Genomic DNA, 16896 nt, shown 5'->3' on the forward strand with positions numbered 1-16896 from the left:
ACAAAGATTGTAGAGGTCTGTAATTTGTATCATTTGTATCACACTTCAACTGTGAGAGAATCTAAATCTAAAACAAAAATCCAGAAAATCACATTGTATGATTTTTAAGTAATTAATTTGCATTTTATTGCATGACATAAATATTTGATACATCAGAAAAGTAGAACGTAATATTTGGTACAGAAACCTTTGTTTGCAATTACAGAGTTCATACGTTTCCTGTAGTTCTTGACCAGGGTTGCACACACTGCAGCAGGGATTTTGGCCCACTCCTCCATACAGACCTTCTCCAGATCCTTCAGGTTTCGGGGCTGTCGCTGGGCAATACGGACTTTCAGCTCCCTCCAAAGATTATCTATTGGGTTCAGGTCTGGAGACTGGCTAAGCCACTCCAGGACCTTGAGATGCTTCTTATGGAGCCACTGCTTAGTTGCCCTGGCTGTGTGTCTCGGGTTGTTGTCATGCTGGAAGACCCAGCCACGCCCCATCTTCAATGCTCTTACTGAGGGAAGGAGGTTGTTGGCCAAGATCTCGCGATACATGGCCCTATCCATCCTCCCCTCAATACGGTGCAGTCGTCCTGTCCCCTTTGCAGAAAAGCATCCCCAAAGAATGATGTTTCCACCTCCATGCTTCACGGTTGAGATGTTGTTCTTGGGGTTGTACTTATCCTTCTTCTTCCTCCAAATACGGCGAGTGGATTTTAGACCAAAAAGCTCTATTTTTGTCTCATCAGACCACATGACCTTCTCCCATTTCTCCTCTGGATCATCCAGATGGTCATTGGCAAACTTCAGATGGGCCTGGACATGCGCTGGCTTGAGCAGGGGGACCTTGCGTGCGCTGCAGGAGTTTAATCCATGACAGCGTAATGTGTTACTAATGGTTTTCTTTGAGACTGCGGTCTCTGTTCTCTTCAGGTCATTGACCAGGTCCTGCCGTGTAGTTCTGGGCTGATCCCTCACGTTCCTCATGATCATTGATGCCACACGAGGTGAGATCTTGCATGGAGCCCCAGACAGAGGGTAATTGACCGTCATCTTGAACTTCTACCATTTTCTAATAATTGCGCCAACAGTTGTTGCCTTCTCACCAAGCTGCTTGCCTGTAGTCCTGTAGCCCATTCCAGCCTTGTGCAGGTCTACAATTTTAGGCCTGATGTCCTTACACAGCTCTCTGGTCTTGGCCATTGTGGAGAGGTTGGAGTCTGTTTGATTGAGTGTGTGGACAGATGTCTTTTATACAGGTAACGAGTTCAAACAGGTGCAGTTAATACAGGTAATGAGTGGAGAACAGGAGGGCTTCTTAAAGAAAAACTAACAGGTCTGTGAGAGCCGGAATTCTTACTGGTTGGTAGGTGATCAAATACTTATGTCATGCAATAAAATGCAAATTAATGACTTAACTTCTTGACGTACCCTTTCCCGTTAGCGGGATCATTTTCATCAACACCCGCTGAATTGCAGCGCGCCAAATTCAAATTAAATGACAAAATGTTTTACATTTTCATGAATTCAAAAGTGCAATACAGCAAAACACAGCTTAGTTTGTTGTTAATCCACCAGACATGTCAGATTTAAATACAGCTTTTCGGCGAAAGCACAACAAGTGTTTATGTAAGAACATCTCTCTCAGTAGACAAAATATTACAAACACTAGCAGCCAAGTAGATTGGTCACGAAAGTCAGAAAAGCAATAAATGAAATCGCTAACCTTTGATGATCTTAGGATGTTTGCACTCACAAGACTCCCAGTTACACAATAAATGTTCCTTTCGTTCCATAAAGATTATTTTTATATCTATATTTATATATTTTTATATTTTTATACCGCTCGAGTGGTCACGACATCGCAGACGAAAATTCCAAATAGTATCTGTAATGTCCACAGAAACATGTCATACGTTTAAAAAAAAATAAATCAATCCTCAGGTTGTTTTTAAAATATATAATCGATAATATATCAACCAGGACTGTAGCTTTTTCAGTAGGAGAGGAAGAGACAATGGTTGCCCCACTCAGTTACGCAAGCAAAACTCTGAACACCCAGCTATCCACTGACGCGATGTGATCTTTCTCGCTCATTTTTCAAAATAAAAGCCTGAAACTATGTCTAAAGACTGTTGACACCTTGAGGAAGCCATAGGAAAAGGAATCTGGTTGAGGCATCCAATGGAACAGAGAGATTTCAGGAAAAACAGCACTTCCAGGTTGGATTTTCCTCAGGTTTTCGCCTGCAATATCAGTTATGTTATACTCACAGACAATATTTTGACAGTTTTGGAAAGTTTAGAGTGTTTTATATCCTAATCTGACAATTATATGCATATTCTAGTTAGTGAGCCCGAGAAATAGGCAGTTTCAAATGGGTACGTTTTTTGTGTGCCAAAAACGAAAATCCTGCCCCCTACACTCAAGAAGTAAAAAATCATACAATGTGATTTTCTGGATTTTTGTTTTAGATTTAGTCTCTCACAGTTGAAGTGTACCTTTGATAAAAATTACAGACCTCTACATGCTTTGTAAGTAGGAAAACCTGCAAAATCGTCAGTGGATGAAATACTTGTTCTCCCCACGGTGATCTGGTACTGGTACTCCCTGTATATAGCTCCATTCTTGTCTATTATATATATTTTTTTTAACTCAGCATCGTTGGGAAGGGCTCATGAGAAAGCAAGTCTACACCCATTGTATTCAGCACACGTGACAAATACAATTTCACTAGATGTTGTGTCTGTCTGAAGTGTGTATTTTCTCTTCTCACAGTGTGCTGCTGTACACTGTCTTCCTCCAGGGTACGGATGGTTCTCTCCTGCTCGGCCACCAGGCTCCTCAGGTAACTGATCTCCTCTCTCTGGACCCCCAGCTCCCTGCCCCGTCTCAGCTCCTGCAGTCTGACCTCCTCTATTTTCTTGTGCCACTCGTTCACCTGAGAACATTCATATAGAGTAGACAACATGAGGAAAAACATATTTTCCCATGGAAGACAATAGACTGGAGTTTGGTGAGGAGGGAAAGTTCCATTACTGGAGTTTGGTGAGGAGGGAAAGTTCCACTACTGGAGTTTGGTGAGAAGGGTAAGAAAAGCTATACAATGACAGAAGGATAGCAATAGATGGTCATACCAGGGATCATTTACACTATATATATATTTATTCTTGCTAGATCTGCCCCAGTCAACTATAAGTGCTGTTATTGTAAAGTGGAAACGACTAGGAGCGACAACGGATCAGCCGCGAATTTAGTAGGCCACACAAGCTTACAGTACGGGACAGCCAAGTGCTGAAGCCCGTAGAGTGTAAAAATTGTCTGTCCTCGGTTGCAACACTCACTACTGAGTTCCAAACTGCCTATGGAAGTAATGTCAGCACAAGAACTGTTCGTCAGGAGCTTCATGAAATGGGTTTTCATGGCCAAGCAGCCTCACACAAGCCTAAGATCATCATGATCAATGCCAAGCGTCCGCTCGAGTGGTGTAAACCTCGCTGCCATTGGGCTCTGGAGCAGTAGAAACGCTCCACCATCTGGCAGTCTGACAGACGAATCTGGGTTTGGCAGATGCCAGGAGAATGCTATCTGCGCCAATGCATAGTACCAACTGTAAAGTTAGGTGAAGGGGAAATAAAGGTCTGGGGCTGTTGTTCATTGTTCGGGCTAGGCCTCTTAGTTCCAGTAAAGGGAAATCTTAATGCTACAGAGTCCAATGACATTCTAGACGATTCTGTGCTTTCAATTTGGGGCAGCGGTTTGGGGAAGTCCCTTTCTTGTTTCAGCATGACAATGCCCCCGTGCACAAAGCGAGGTCCATACAAAAATGGTTTGTCGAGATCATTGTGGAAGAACTTGACTGGCCTGCACAAAGCCCTGACCCCAAACCGAACTGGAACGCCGACTGAGAGCCAGGCCTTAATCGCCCAAAATCAGTGCCTGACCTCACTAATGCTCGTGGCTAAATGGAAGCAAGTCCCCGCAGCAATGTTCCAACATCTAGTGTTGGAACAACTCTGGACCTCAAAGCCAGTTCCACTGCATTTTTTCATTGTTCCCCTCTAATTAGGGATTTAGACCTGGGACACCAGGTGTGTGCAATTAATAATCAGGTAGAACAGAAAACCAGCAGGTTCCAGACCTCGTAGGGTAAGAGTTGAGTACCCGTGTTCTGGTGGAAAGCCTTCCCAGAAGAATGGAAGATGTTAAAGCAGCAAAGGGGGGGACCAACTCCATAATAATGCCCATGATTTTGGAATGAGATATTCGACGAATATCTTTTGGTCATATAGTGTATAAACCTGAACAATAACAATAAAGCGATTACAATTCAACACAAATGACGAGCTCTGGAGTGAAGGGCTATGAAGAGGTTTGGGTGGGTTGCCATGGTTATTTAGCTATTTGATTTGGAATTTTAGGACCCCTTTAGGTACTCGTCCTCCACTGTAAAAGAAGATTTTGGAAGTTATAGAAATGCATTTATTAATGTCTAGATATTTTTTTAAACAAATATATTCTGTTACATATGCCTTAATGCTTACTTATAAATTATATTAAGTGAACTGAACATATATATATTTTTTATTATATAAAAACATATTCCTTTTTTTGTTTAGAGACTACTAATATTACTGTCCCCACTACAACAAATAAATACTTAAATAAATGTAATTTAGTTCGTTAAACATTTGATTGAAATACTATAGAATTCCATTAACTCCTTCTGTGGAGTACCAATATGGCGGCTGGTGGCTTCAAAGCCTTTCACTGACCATTACATAGCATCAGCAATCCAGGGTTTATATACATCATTGGTCCTTGCCCACCCACCTTCTGAGCTCCTTTCACATCCTTCAGCGTAGCTATGAGCTCCTCTAACCCTTTCAGCCTCAGCTCCAGCTCCTGGGCCTTCCCCTCCATCCTCCTCCTCTCCTCCTCCGCTCTCCTCTTCTCCTCCTGCGCGGTCCCTCTATCCTCCTGCAGGCGCATCATGGTCTGAGAGAACTTCTCCTGCTGGGCTAAGGGCAGAGCCCCGGCAAACTGCCTGCGGAGAGACTGGATGGACTGTTGGAGGTGCCTGGCTCGGTTCCGGCTCTCCTGGCGAGCGTGGTACAGGGATTTCTCGCTGGCGTCCAGTTTCTGCTCGGCTCGGAGCACGTAGGCCTCAAGCTGCTGGATCCGCGTGGCGGTGGCCTCGAGCTTCCCCACGGCGGCTGATTCGCTGAGCTGCAACGCTACGATGTGCTGGTGGAGCTTGGCGATCAGGGCTCTCTCGTCTGACTGGGACTGGGTGGGCAAACAAGACAGAGCAGGACAGGAGGGAAAAGTTAGCACTAGCAACAATGCTAGTAGTGAGATAATTTGAGCAACATGGTAGTTAACTATTCTAACTACCGGTATGCACAATGAATAGCCAGTCATTCTTGCAATTGTATCATTGTTAAACTTGATCAACTATTGACAATAAGAAGATTTATCATCTCTCGTGGTTGAGTTACTTGAGCAGAATGAGGATGAGTTATATGAATAAGGTTAAATAGGGTTGAATAGCGTCCGTGTTGTGTTGCGTTACCTGATAGTCGAGGACCTGCCTCCTTAGAGCTTCAACCTCCTTCTCCCTGGACTGCTGTCTGGCCTCCAGGGCGGACACCTGCATCTTAGCCACGTCAGACACCTCCCTCAACCTGGATACACAGCATGGGGTTAGCACCTTATCCCATTACCAACTGCCATTATAAAACGCAAGCTTACTGGGCAGTAGTAGAAAAGCTTACTAAATCAGGGATGGGATCAGGGCACTTTGCATATAGGCTAGGGCATTAGTCCAGTTTCATTAGACAGAATCACATACACGTAAATATAACTAGATCACAGGAGGAATTATCACATATCACCTGAGTGGATTTAGTACATACATTGAGGCCTCCACCTTGAGTTCGGCCTCAGCCTTCTCCAGCTGCGTGATCCTGGCGCGGTCGGCGTTGCTGCCGTCTTTAGAGACACTGTCGGCCAGCTCATCTCTCAGCTCCCGCTCCGTTCTCTGGGCCCCCAGGTACAGCTTTGTTAGCTGGGGACCAACAACACTTCAGGTTAGGGGTTTTGTGTCACTATAAGACATAGTCCAGGATACTGCATGGCTTGTCCAGCCATGCTCTCTACAAGGGACAAGTGTTGAGAATTTCCATGATCAACACACTATAAAGTGGGGCAAAAAAGTATTTAGTCAGCCACCAATTGTGCAAGTTCTCCCACTTAAAAAGATGAGAGAGGCCTGTAATTTTCATCATTGGTACACTTTAACGATGACAGTCAAAATGAGAAATAAAATCCAGAAAATCACATTGTAGGATTTTTAATGAATTTATTTGCAAATTATGGTGGAATTAAGTATTTGGTCAATAACAAAAGTTTATCTCAATACTTTGTTATATAACCTTTGTTGGCAATGACAGAGGTCAAACGTTTTCTGTAAGACCTCACAAGGTTTTCACACACTGTTGCTGGTATTTTGGACCATTCCTCCATGCAGATCTCCTCTAGAGCAGTGATGTTTTGGGGCTGTTGCTAGGCAACACGGACTTTCAACTCCCTCCAAAGATTTTTTATGAGGTTGAGGTCTGGAGACTGGCTAGGCCACTCCAGGACCTTGAAATGCTTCTTACGAAGCCACTCCTTCGTTGCCTGGGCGGTGTGTTTGGGATCATTGTCATGCTGAAAGACCCAGCCACGTTTCATCTTCAATGCCCTTGCTGATGGAAGGAGGTTTTCACTCAAAATCTCACGATACATGGTCCCATTCATTCTTTCCTTTACACGGATCAGTCGTCCTGGTCCCTTTGCAGAAAAACAGCCCCAAAGCATGATGTTTCCACCCCCATGCTTCACACTAGGTACGGTGTTCTTTGGATGCAACTCAGCATTCTTTAGCCTCCAAATACGACGAGTTGAGTTTTTACCAAAAAGTTATATTTTGGTTTCATCTGACCATATGACATTCTCCCAATCTTCTTCTGGATCATCCAAATGCTCTCTAGCAAACTTCCGACGGGCCTGGACATGTACTGGCTTAAGCAGGGGGACACGTCTGCCACTGCAGGATTTGAGTCCCTGGCGGCGTAGTGTGTTACTGATGGTAGGCTTTGTTACTTTGGTCCCAGCTCTCTGCAGGTCATTCACTAGGTCCCACCCGTGTGGTTCTGGGATTTTTGCTCACCGTTCTTGTGATCATTTTGACCCCACGGGGTGAGATCTTGCGTGGAGTCCCAGATCGAGGGAGGTTATCAGTGGTCTTGTATGTCTTCCATTTCCTAATAATTGCTCCCACAGTTGATTTCTTCAAACCAAGCTGCTTACCTGTTGCAGATTCAGTCTTCCCAGCCTGGTGCAGGTCTACAATTTTGTTTCTGGTGTCCTTTGACAGCTCTTTGGTCTTGGCCATAGTGGAGTTTGGAGTGTGACTGTTTGAGGTTGTGGACAGGTGTCTTTTATACTGATAACAAGTTCAAACAGGTGCCATTAATACAGGTAACGAGTGGAGGACAGAGGAGCCTCTTAAAGAAGAAGTTACAGGTCTGTGAGAGCCAGAAATCTTGCTTGTTTGTAGGTGACCAAATACTTATTTTCCACCACAATTTGCAAATAAATTCATAAAAAAATCCTACAATGTGATTGTCTGGATTTTTTTCCCTCATTTTGTCTGTCATATTTGAAGTGTACCTATGATGAAAATTACAGGCCTCTCATCTTTTTAAGTGGGAGAACTTGCACAATTGGTGGCTGACTAAATACTTTTTTGCCCCACTATATATGCAGTGAAAAATATGATTAGTTATTCAATGCTTCCATGTGTTTGCATCTGTCCCTATCCAATAAACTATCAAATGAAATTGAAATGATTGTCCATTGCCACAGGAAACAGAGATTTGTATTTTCAAATCAAATCAAATGTTATTAGTCACATGCGCCAAATACAACAGGTGAAATACTTAGTGAAATACTTACTTACGAGCCCCTAACCAACAATTCAGTAAAAAAAAAAACATGAGTAGGAATAAGAAATAAAAGTAACAAGTAATTAAAGAGCAGCAGTAAAATAACAATAGCGAGACTATACACAGGGGGGTACCGGCACAGAGTCAATGTGCGGGGGTACCGGTTAGTTGAGGTAATATGTACACGTAGGTAGAATTATTAAAGTGACTATGCATAGATGATAATAACAGAGAGTAGTAGCGGTGTAAAAGAGAGGGGGCAATGCAAATTGTCTGGGTAGCCATTTGATTAGATGTTCAGGAGTCTTACGGCTTGGGGGTAGAAGCTGTTTAGAAGTCTCTTGGACCGAGACTTGGCACTCCTGTACCGCTTGCCGTGTGGTAGCAGAGAGAACAGTCTATGACTAGGATGGCTGGAGTCATTGGCAATTTTTATGGCCTTCCTCTGACACCGCCTGATATAGAGGTCCTGGATGGCAGGAAGCTTGGCCCCACTACCCTCTGTAGTGCCTTGCGGTCGGAGGCCAAGCAGTTGCCTTACCAGGCAGTGATGCAACCAGTCAGGATGCTCTCGATGGTGCAGCTGTATAACCTTTTGAGGATCTGAGGACCCATGCCAAATCTTTTTAGTCTCCTGAGGGGGAATAGGTTTTGTTGTGCCCTTTCACAGCTGTCTTGGTGTGCTTGGCCCATGTTAGTTTGTTGGTGATGTGGACACCAAGGAACTTGAAGCTCTCAACCTGCTCCACTACAGCCCCGTCAATGAGAATGGGGGCTCGGTCCTCTTTTTCCTGTAGTCCATAATCATCTCCTTTGTCTTGATCATGTTGAGGGAGAGGTTGTTGTCCTGGCACCACACGGACAGGTCTCTGACCTCCTCCCTATAGGCTGTCTCGTCATTGTCGGTGATCAGGCCTACCACTGTTGTGTCATTGGCAAACTTAAAGATGGTGTTTGAGTCGTGCCTGGCCGTGCAGTCATGAGTGAACAAGGAGTATAGGAGGGGACTGAGCACACTGTCGTGGCAGAATCAGAATTCTTTATGTAACATTTATAAATAAGATGTTTTATTAATTTGTATTAGTATGCTTATGTGGGAAAAAAGTTACTCTGGCCCAGAGAGGGGAGAGGTCGGGTTAGTCTTATCTGTGAATGTGTCTGTAAACTATTCCTAAACCATTTGAAGGGATGTGGTGATTAATGGGGAACCAGTTAGGTGGCTCCACAATGTCTGTGTGCCAGTCACATCTCTCTGTGATCTTGTCCAGGAGGGGGTGTATTTGATATACGCCATTGGATGAGGTAATGTTTTTGGTCCTAAGTGGTACCAAGAATGAGATAAGAACTTAGTTTAGGAGACCAAACTGAACGATAATTTATAGCTAATGCTGTCTGGATATGTGTGTCTTTTCTATAAAGGATCTCAGTTGTAAGCACTCTCAGAGAATTCATTTATAGACACTGAATTGATCTGAGAGACAGGGCTATGGTGAAGCTCATATAATTAAAGATGGACTTTATGATAACTCTGACATGTGTGTGGTTTGCCATCTCATGATTTGGTAATACAGGAAATTTCCATGACAACGCACTCGAGGGGCCCTGTGTTGAAGACCAGCGTGGCGGATTTGTTGTTACCTACCCTTACCACCTGGGGGCGGCCCGTCAGGAAGTATTGATGAGCTTTGAAGGCACTATGGTATTGATCACTGAGCTGTAGTCATTGAATAGCATTCTCACATAGGTGTTCCTTTTGTCCAGGTGGGAAAGGACAGTGTGGAGTGCAATAGAGATTGTATCATGTGGGGGATCTGTTGGGGTTGTATGCCAAATTGATTGGGTCTTGGGTTTCTGGGATAATGGTGTTGATGTGAGCAATGACCAGCCTTTCAAAGCACTTCATGGCTACAGATGTGAGTGCTATGGGTCGGTAGTCATTTAGGCAGGTTACATTATTGTTCTTGGGCACAGGGACTATGGTGGTGTTACAGACTCGGACAGGGAGAGGTTGAAAATGTTAGTGAAGACACTTGTCAGTTGTCCAGCACATCCTCGCAGTACACGTCCTGGTAACCTGTCTGGCCCTGCGGCCATGTGAATGTTGACCTGTTTAAAGGTCTTACTCACATTAGCTGCGGAAAGCGTGATCACACAGTCTTCCGGAACAGCTGGTGCTCTCATGCATGTTTCAGTGTTATTTGCTTCGAAACGAGCATAGACGTAGTTTAGCTCATCTGGTAAACTCGTGTTACTGGGCAGCTCTCGGCTGTGCTTCCCTTTGTAGTCTGTACTGTTTTGCAAGCCCTGTGTGTGGAGTAAAGGTGGTCCAGAGTTTTTTTCCCCTCTGGTTGCACATTTAACATGCCGATAGAAATTTGGTAAGACGGATTTAATTTTCCCTGCATTAAAGTCCCCGGCTACTAAGAGTGCCGCTTCTGTGTGAGCGTTTTCCTGTTTGCTTATGGCAGAATAGATGCTTTGTCCCTTCCCTAACTCCTACACTATGTAGATAGCTCTCTCCTACCTCTGCAAACTTTGTCTCCAGCTCCACGTTGCGCTCCTCGACCAGTCTGAGAGAGTTCCTGAGGTGTTCGTACATCTTGTGGGCATGCTCAGCCCTCTGCCGCTCATTCAGCTCCTTCATCTCCAAGGTGGTGATCCTCCTGGACGTTGATATAATCTCACTGTTGGCCACTGCCTTCGCTGCCTTGTCCATGCTGCTCTCACCACCTGGGAATAGAAAAATGCTCCAGGGTCAAAAATCCATTTGGAAAATTTAAAGAATCTTCCAAATGAGATTTCTGAAAAACTCGGAAACTTCAAGAAAGTTCAGGGAATTTTGCAACCCTTGTCAGAAATTATAGGGCTTTGAAGAGACAATACAGACTCTAAAAGTGAAGTATTTTCAATCCTGAGTTGTGAAGCTTACCTAATGTGTTGATATGCTCCCAGGCTTGCTCCAGAGTGTGGAGTTTCTCCTTGGTAATCTCCAGCTCTTTATTGAGGGCAGTGATGTGCTCACGGAGGGAAATGTTCTCACCCTAAAAGTAGAAGGGAAAAAGACAGATACGGTACGAGTCCACAAAAAGCTCTATAGAGAACTCAATCAACGAAAGAGGAGCCATACCGTCAATAATTATCCCCTAATAAAAGGTTAAATTCGACACATTCACTGTTAACAACTAAACGAAAGTTCCTTTTCTTCATTTGTACTAATATGAAGTCATTTGAGATTCGACCAGTCCTGAAAAGGAGATGGGGAGAGGAAGACCTACCTCTAGGTGTTCTAGGTTGGTGGTCCTCTGCACCAGGTGGTTGTCTTTCTGGAGCATGTCCCTGTATTTCACCGTCAGCTCTGTGTATTGCTTGTTGGCCCTCTCCAGCTCTGATGAGGGGACGCTGTCATCCAGGGCTTTCTGCAGCGCTGCCAGCTTATATGCTGCCATGTCCTACAAAAAATGCTATATCAAGTCTTGTGAAGAAAACGATTGAATTCGGAGTTAAATTATTCTCTATACCAGTCATTAAAAGTATACACTTCAAAGTTATTTCTTGGTTGTTTTTCAGTCAAGTGAACACTTCTACCCTTAACCCTTCTTTTATTGTTCCTGGATAGGTGTATGCAATATGGCAACATTTCAGACAATCAGAGGGCACGTGTACCTTGTATCTGGTCAGGTATCCCATCCTCTGTGTGACAGAGGCCTGCATGGTGCTGAAGTCATCCCTCAGTTTGTTGTTGTCCTTGCGGAGGTGCTGCTCCTGCTCCAGCAGGGTGGTGTAGCGATGTGTTAGAGACTTCTCGTTCACACGCAGAACCGTCATCCTCCGGGCCGCCTCCGCCACCTGCCTCCGCAGCTCCTCTGGATCCTTCTGCAGTGCCTCCAGCCAGTGCTATTGGACACAGTGGGGATTAGAAATACATTGAATATAATGGAGAGCGTTTAGAGATACAGTGAGCCACTGAGCAATGTTTGGCTCTGTCACTCACGTTAAACTCTTTGATCTTTACTGTGTCCACCAGCTTCTGCTCCTCCAGCTTGTTCTTCATCTCTCGGAGTGTCTCCTTTTCCTTCTGCCACACCTCCTTCTCACTACACCATCATAATAATCAAAGATAAGTTAAGAGTTTTGTGTTCTATTCAGTTTTGTGGGTATCAGTCTTGCTGTAGTGTGTGTAGGGAGGACCAGGTTCAAATGACACATTAACTTTTCTGGTGCCCTAAAAATAGGGGGCTGGATTAGGGTTAATAATCTGAACAATAATGTGGGTGTCCATGTTGATCTTTTCAAGCATAAAGGGGTGTTCTGATTTGGTAGGTAATAGAGGTCGACCGACTAATCAGAATGGCCGATTAATTTGGGCTGATTTCAAGTTTTCATAACAATTGGAAATCTGAATTTTTGGGCGCCGATAAAAAATAAATAAAAAAAAGTTTCATATATTTTTTTATACCTTTATTTAACTACGCAAGTCAGTTAAGAACACATTCTTATTTTCAATGATGGCCTAGGAACGATGGGTTAACTGCCTTGTTCAGGGGCAGAACGACAGATTTTCACATTGTCAGCTCGGGGGATCCAATCTTAAAACCCTACAGTTAACTAGTCCAACGCTCTAACCACCTGTCTCTCATTGCACTCCACAAGGAACCTGCCTGTTACGGGAATGCAGTAGAAGCCAAGGTAAGTTTCTAGCTAGCTAGCATTAAACTTATCTTATAAAAAACAATCAATCATAATCACTAGTTATAACCACACATGGTTGATGATATTACTAGTTTATTTAGCATGTCCTGCGTTGAATATAACCGATGTAACGCTTGGGGATGATTTAACAAAAGCGCATTTGAGAAAAAAGCACAATCGTTGGATGACTGTACCTAAACATAAACACCAATGCCTTTCTTAAAATCAATACACAGAAGTATATATTTTGAAACCTGCATATTTAGCTAAAATACATCCAGGTTAGCAGGCAATATTAACCAGGTGAAATTGTGTAATTTCTCTTGCGTTCATTGCACGCAGAGTCTGGGTATATGCAACAGTTTGGCCAGCCTGGCTCATTGCGAACTAATTTGCCAGAATTTTATGTAATTATTACATAACATTGAAGGTTGTGCAATGTAACAAGAATATTTAGACTTAGGGATGCTACCCGTTAGATAAAATACCGGACGGTTCCATATTTCACTGAAATAATGAATGTTTTGTTTTCGAAATGATAGTTTCCGGATTCGACTATATTAATGACCAAAGGCTCGTATTTCTGTGTGTTATTATGTTATAATTAAGTCTATGAATTGATAGAGCAGTCTGACTGAGCGATGGTAGGCATAAGCAGGCTCGTAAGCATTCATTCAAACAGCACTTTCGTGCGTTTTGCCAGCAGCTTTTCATGACTTCAAGCCTATCAGCCTCATGGCTGGTGTAACCGATGTGAAATGGCTAGCTAGTTAGCTGGGTGTGCGCTAATAGCGTTTCAAATGTCACTCGCTCTGAGACTTGGAGTAGTTATTCTCCTTGCTCTGCAAGGGCCGTGGCTTTTGTGGAGCGATGGGGTAACACTGCTTCGAGTGTGGCTGTTGTCAATGTGTTCCTGGTTCGAGCCCAGGTAGAGGCGAGGAGAGGGACGGAAGCTATACTGTTACACTGGCAATACTATAGTGCCTATAAGAACATCCAATAGTCAAAGGTATATGAAATACAAATGGTATAGAGAGAAATAGTCCTATAAATACTATATTAACTACAACCTAAAACCTCTTAACTGGGAATATTGAAGTCTCATGTTAAAAGGAACCACCAACTTTCATATGTCCTCATGTTCTGAGCAAGGAACTCAAACGTTAGCTTTTTTATATGGAACATATTGCACTTTTACTTCTCCAACACTTTGTTTTTGCATTATTTAAACCAAATTGAACACGTTTCATTATTTATTTGAGGTTAAAATAAGTGTTCATTCAGTATTGTTGTAATTGTCATTATTACAAATAAATAAATAAAAATCGTCCGATCAATCGGTATAGGCTTTTTTTGGTCCTCCAATAATCGGTATCGGGTTTGAAAAATCATAACCGGTCGACCTCTAGTAGGTACGCAGCACCACTGTCATACTGTACATGCCGTACACCGTGCTTCTACACATGCATTGCTTGATGTTTGGGGTTTTAGGCTGGGTTTCTGTACAGCACTTTGTGACATCAGCTGATGTAAGAAGGGCTTTATAAATACATTTGATGTACAGTAAGTTTGGTCCTCTAGCTGTTTGGTCTCAACCAACTGCCCTACTGTACCTTTGGTGCTCCTTGTAGAGGAGTCCCTGCTGATGGCGAATCACAGCAAACTTCCCCTTGTACTCTTCCAAGGCTGCCACCAGCTGCTGGCTTGACTCCTCTTTGTTTTTAACCTCCTAAAAAATAACATTATTTGTGAAAATGTCTCTCAGATTATTTGGGAGATAAGTTACAGAGAATAATACAAGAAATAGCGTGTGTTTGAGATCGACTGCATCGCAGTCGCCAACTGCTTTGTTGTCAATCTCAAACAAATTGATTAGGCTAACAGTGATGGGCGAAGCTGGGCGAGACTGACCCGTAACAGTCGAACGGCATACTCATTCAGAGAGCTGATAACCTCAGTGCTGGATAGGGCCATGTCTTCAGGGAGATTCAGGGTCCTAAAGATTACCCCGCCCCCTTTGGACTTTCTCAGCGCCTCCATATCGCCCTCCAAACGGGTCACCTGACCAACAGAGATAGAAGGGAAACAGTTTTAATTTTGGCACCTATTATAGATTTAGTCTTAAATGGTATCCCCTATTATAGATGTAGTCTTAAATGCTATCCCCTATTACAGATGTAGTCTTAAATGGTATCCCCTATTATAGATTTAGTCTTAAACGGTATCCCCTATTACAGATGTAGTCTTAAATGGTATCCCCTATTATAGATTTAGTCTTAAATGGTATCCCCTATTATAGATTTAGTCTTAAACGGTATCCCCTATTACAGATTTAGTCTTGAATGGTATCCCCTATTATAGATTTAGTCTTGAATGGTGTCCCCTATTACAGATTTTGTCTTAAATGGTATCCCCTATTATAGATTTAGTCTTAAATGATATCCCCTATTCCAGATTTAGTCTTGAATGGTGTCCCCTATTACAGATTTAGTCTTAAATGGTATCCCCGTATCCCCTATTACAGATTTAGTCTTAAATGGTATCCCCTATTACAGATTTAGTCTTAAATGGTATCCCCTATTATAGATTTAGTCTTAAATGATATCCCCTATTCCAGATTTAGTCTTGAATGGTGTCCCCTATTACAGATTTAGTCTTAAATGGTATCCCCTATTACAGATTTAGTCTTAAATGGTATCCCCTATTATAGATTTAGTTTTAAATGATATCCCCTATTACAGATGCAGTCTTAAATGGTATCAATGGCAGCAGTACAGTGCCTATTTACTAGACATTCAAAAGACTGCAATGAAAAAGACACAGATATGCAACAATATCCATGGAACAATTTAACGATGGAATCAAAGTAAGGGAAACAGCGCCACTGTCCACCCCACCACCGCTGTTACTGTTTTTGTTTTGTTGACGAAGCGGAGGTGAGGAGCATTGCGCAGCATGGTAAAAATACATGCAGTACATCTTCTGGTGTTCTATCACGTGGGCAACGATGTCAGAGGAGAAAAGAAACAGTGCTGGTTGTTTGCAGTAACCTCTTTGTTATTGGAATATTGCAGATGGACGTGGCAGTTTCACCAATTAAGGAGTTCAGCTTTAAGCTATTGAGGTGGAATGGAATTACAGTGCCAGTAGGTATGGATTGGATGCCATTACTACTTAACATTGAGTTATTCATAGCCTGCAGGTACCTGATTGTTTCTGACATTAACAACACTACATTGTTGCCTTCAAAAACAGTCTGCCTGTGGCAAAAATAATATACAACAAGTTGACAAAAGAAAGAAATGGACAGACATTATTTGGCCCTTTGTGAAAAATGTATATACACTCATACAACAGCAAAATTAATTCTGTGGCTTTCTCATAACTTGCCCTACATACTGTACAGTAAGTACAACCAGCCAGCTGGATACCTTTTCTTTGGCTTTGACCAGTTGACTCATGGCGTTGGCAGCTTCCTCCCGAGCTGCCCTCATTTCCTGTCTGATCTCGTCGTTCCTTCCCGTCAGCTGGTCTACCTGGGCCTTCAGGTGGAGGCTGGTGTCAAACTTCCCATCAGAGTTCTTCATCTCTATTGCCTGGAACATGGAACATGGCGGAGCAGGGTTGGGGTCAATTCCATTTCAATTCAGGGCATGAATGAACATTCTAAGAACAATAGAGTGACGACATATAAAATGTGGACAGCTGTGATGATGCTACTGGTTACACTTACATGGACCAGCTTCTCCAGACTGGGGATAGAGACAGCAGCTTGTGAGGAGGGGGTTTTCTGTTGAGCATCCTGGATGGCCTGAAGGATCTCCTTCATACCTTGTTCCAGCTGCTTGTTCTCCTTAAACAAGTCTTCCACTAAGGGATACAAAGAGAAGAGAGCAGCGCTTATCCAACTGTGTTCAGGGATTCCTTTGGACATCCACGTTTCTCACTCAATGCATTGACACGACCTAGTCCTTTACTGGGAAATAGTATTGAGGAAGACATAGTGTGCATTTCTGACAGCGTATAGCATGAAATACTGTGAGTAGCCATAAAACTACTTCAACATTTCCTACTATACAATATACTGCCAGTTTGTACATACATTTGGATTTAAACTGAGATGACTGGGTCCTCTGATGCTCCAAGTCTCTATCCTTATGGTTCAGTTCTCTCCTCAGATGCTCATACTGTAAAACAAGTGGGAAAGGATGTATATAAGACAGGAT

General features: G+C 43.1%; 1 protein-coding gene across 4 annotated transcripts in view; it reads right to left on the reverse strand.

The window, feature by feature from the left end:
• Positions 1 to 16896, reverse strand: part of cep290 (centrosomal protein 290) — a 67579-nt gene that overhangs the window by 28350 nt on the left and 22333 nt on the right. For all 4 annotated transcript variants that reach the window (XM_064929336.1, XM_064929337.1, XM_064929335.1 and 1 more), the window contains 14 exons: positions 16773 to 16857; positions 16404 to 16540; positions 16102 to 16266; positions 14582 to 14731; positions 14284 to 14399; positions 11973 to 12075; positions 11645 to 11875; positions 11257 to 11430; positions 10911 to 11022; positions 10506 to 10711; positions 5906 to 6057; positions 5563 to 5674; positions 4821 to 5276; positions 2764 to 2928 (listed from right to left, as the gene is read on the reverse strand). In XM_064929336.1, the coding sequence (XP_064785408.1) occupies positions 2764 to 2928; positions 4821 to 5276; positions 5563 to 5674; positions 5906 to 6057; positions 10506 to 10711; positions 10911 to 11022; positions 11257 to 11430; positions 11645 to 11875; positions 11973 to 12075; positions 14284 to 14399; positions 14582 to 14731; positions 16102 to 16266; positions 16404 to 16540; positions 16773 to 16857 (2364 nt within the window). The remainder of the gene's footprint in view (positions 1 to 2763; positions 2929 to 4820; positions 5277 to 5562; positions 5675 to 5905; positions 6058 to 10505; positions 10712 to 10910; positions 11023 to 11256; positions 11431 to 11644; positions 11876 to 11972; positions 12076 to 14283; positions 14400 to 14581; positions 14732 to 16101; positions 16267 to 16403; positions 16541 to 16772; positions 16858 to 16896) is intronic.

This window comes from Oncorhynchus masou, chromosome 22 (assembly GCF_036934945.1).
Source record: "Oncorhynchus masou masou isolate Uvic2021 chromosome 22, UVic_Omas_1.1, whole genome shotgun sequence".
Taxonomy (NCBI): Eukaryota; Metazoa; Chordata; class Actinopteri; order Salmoniformes; family Salmonidae; genus Oncorhynchus; species Oncorhynchus masou.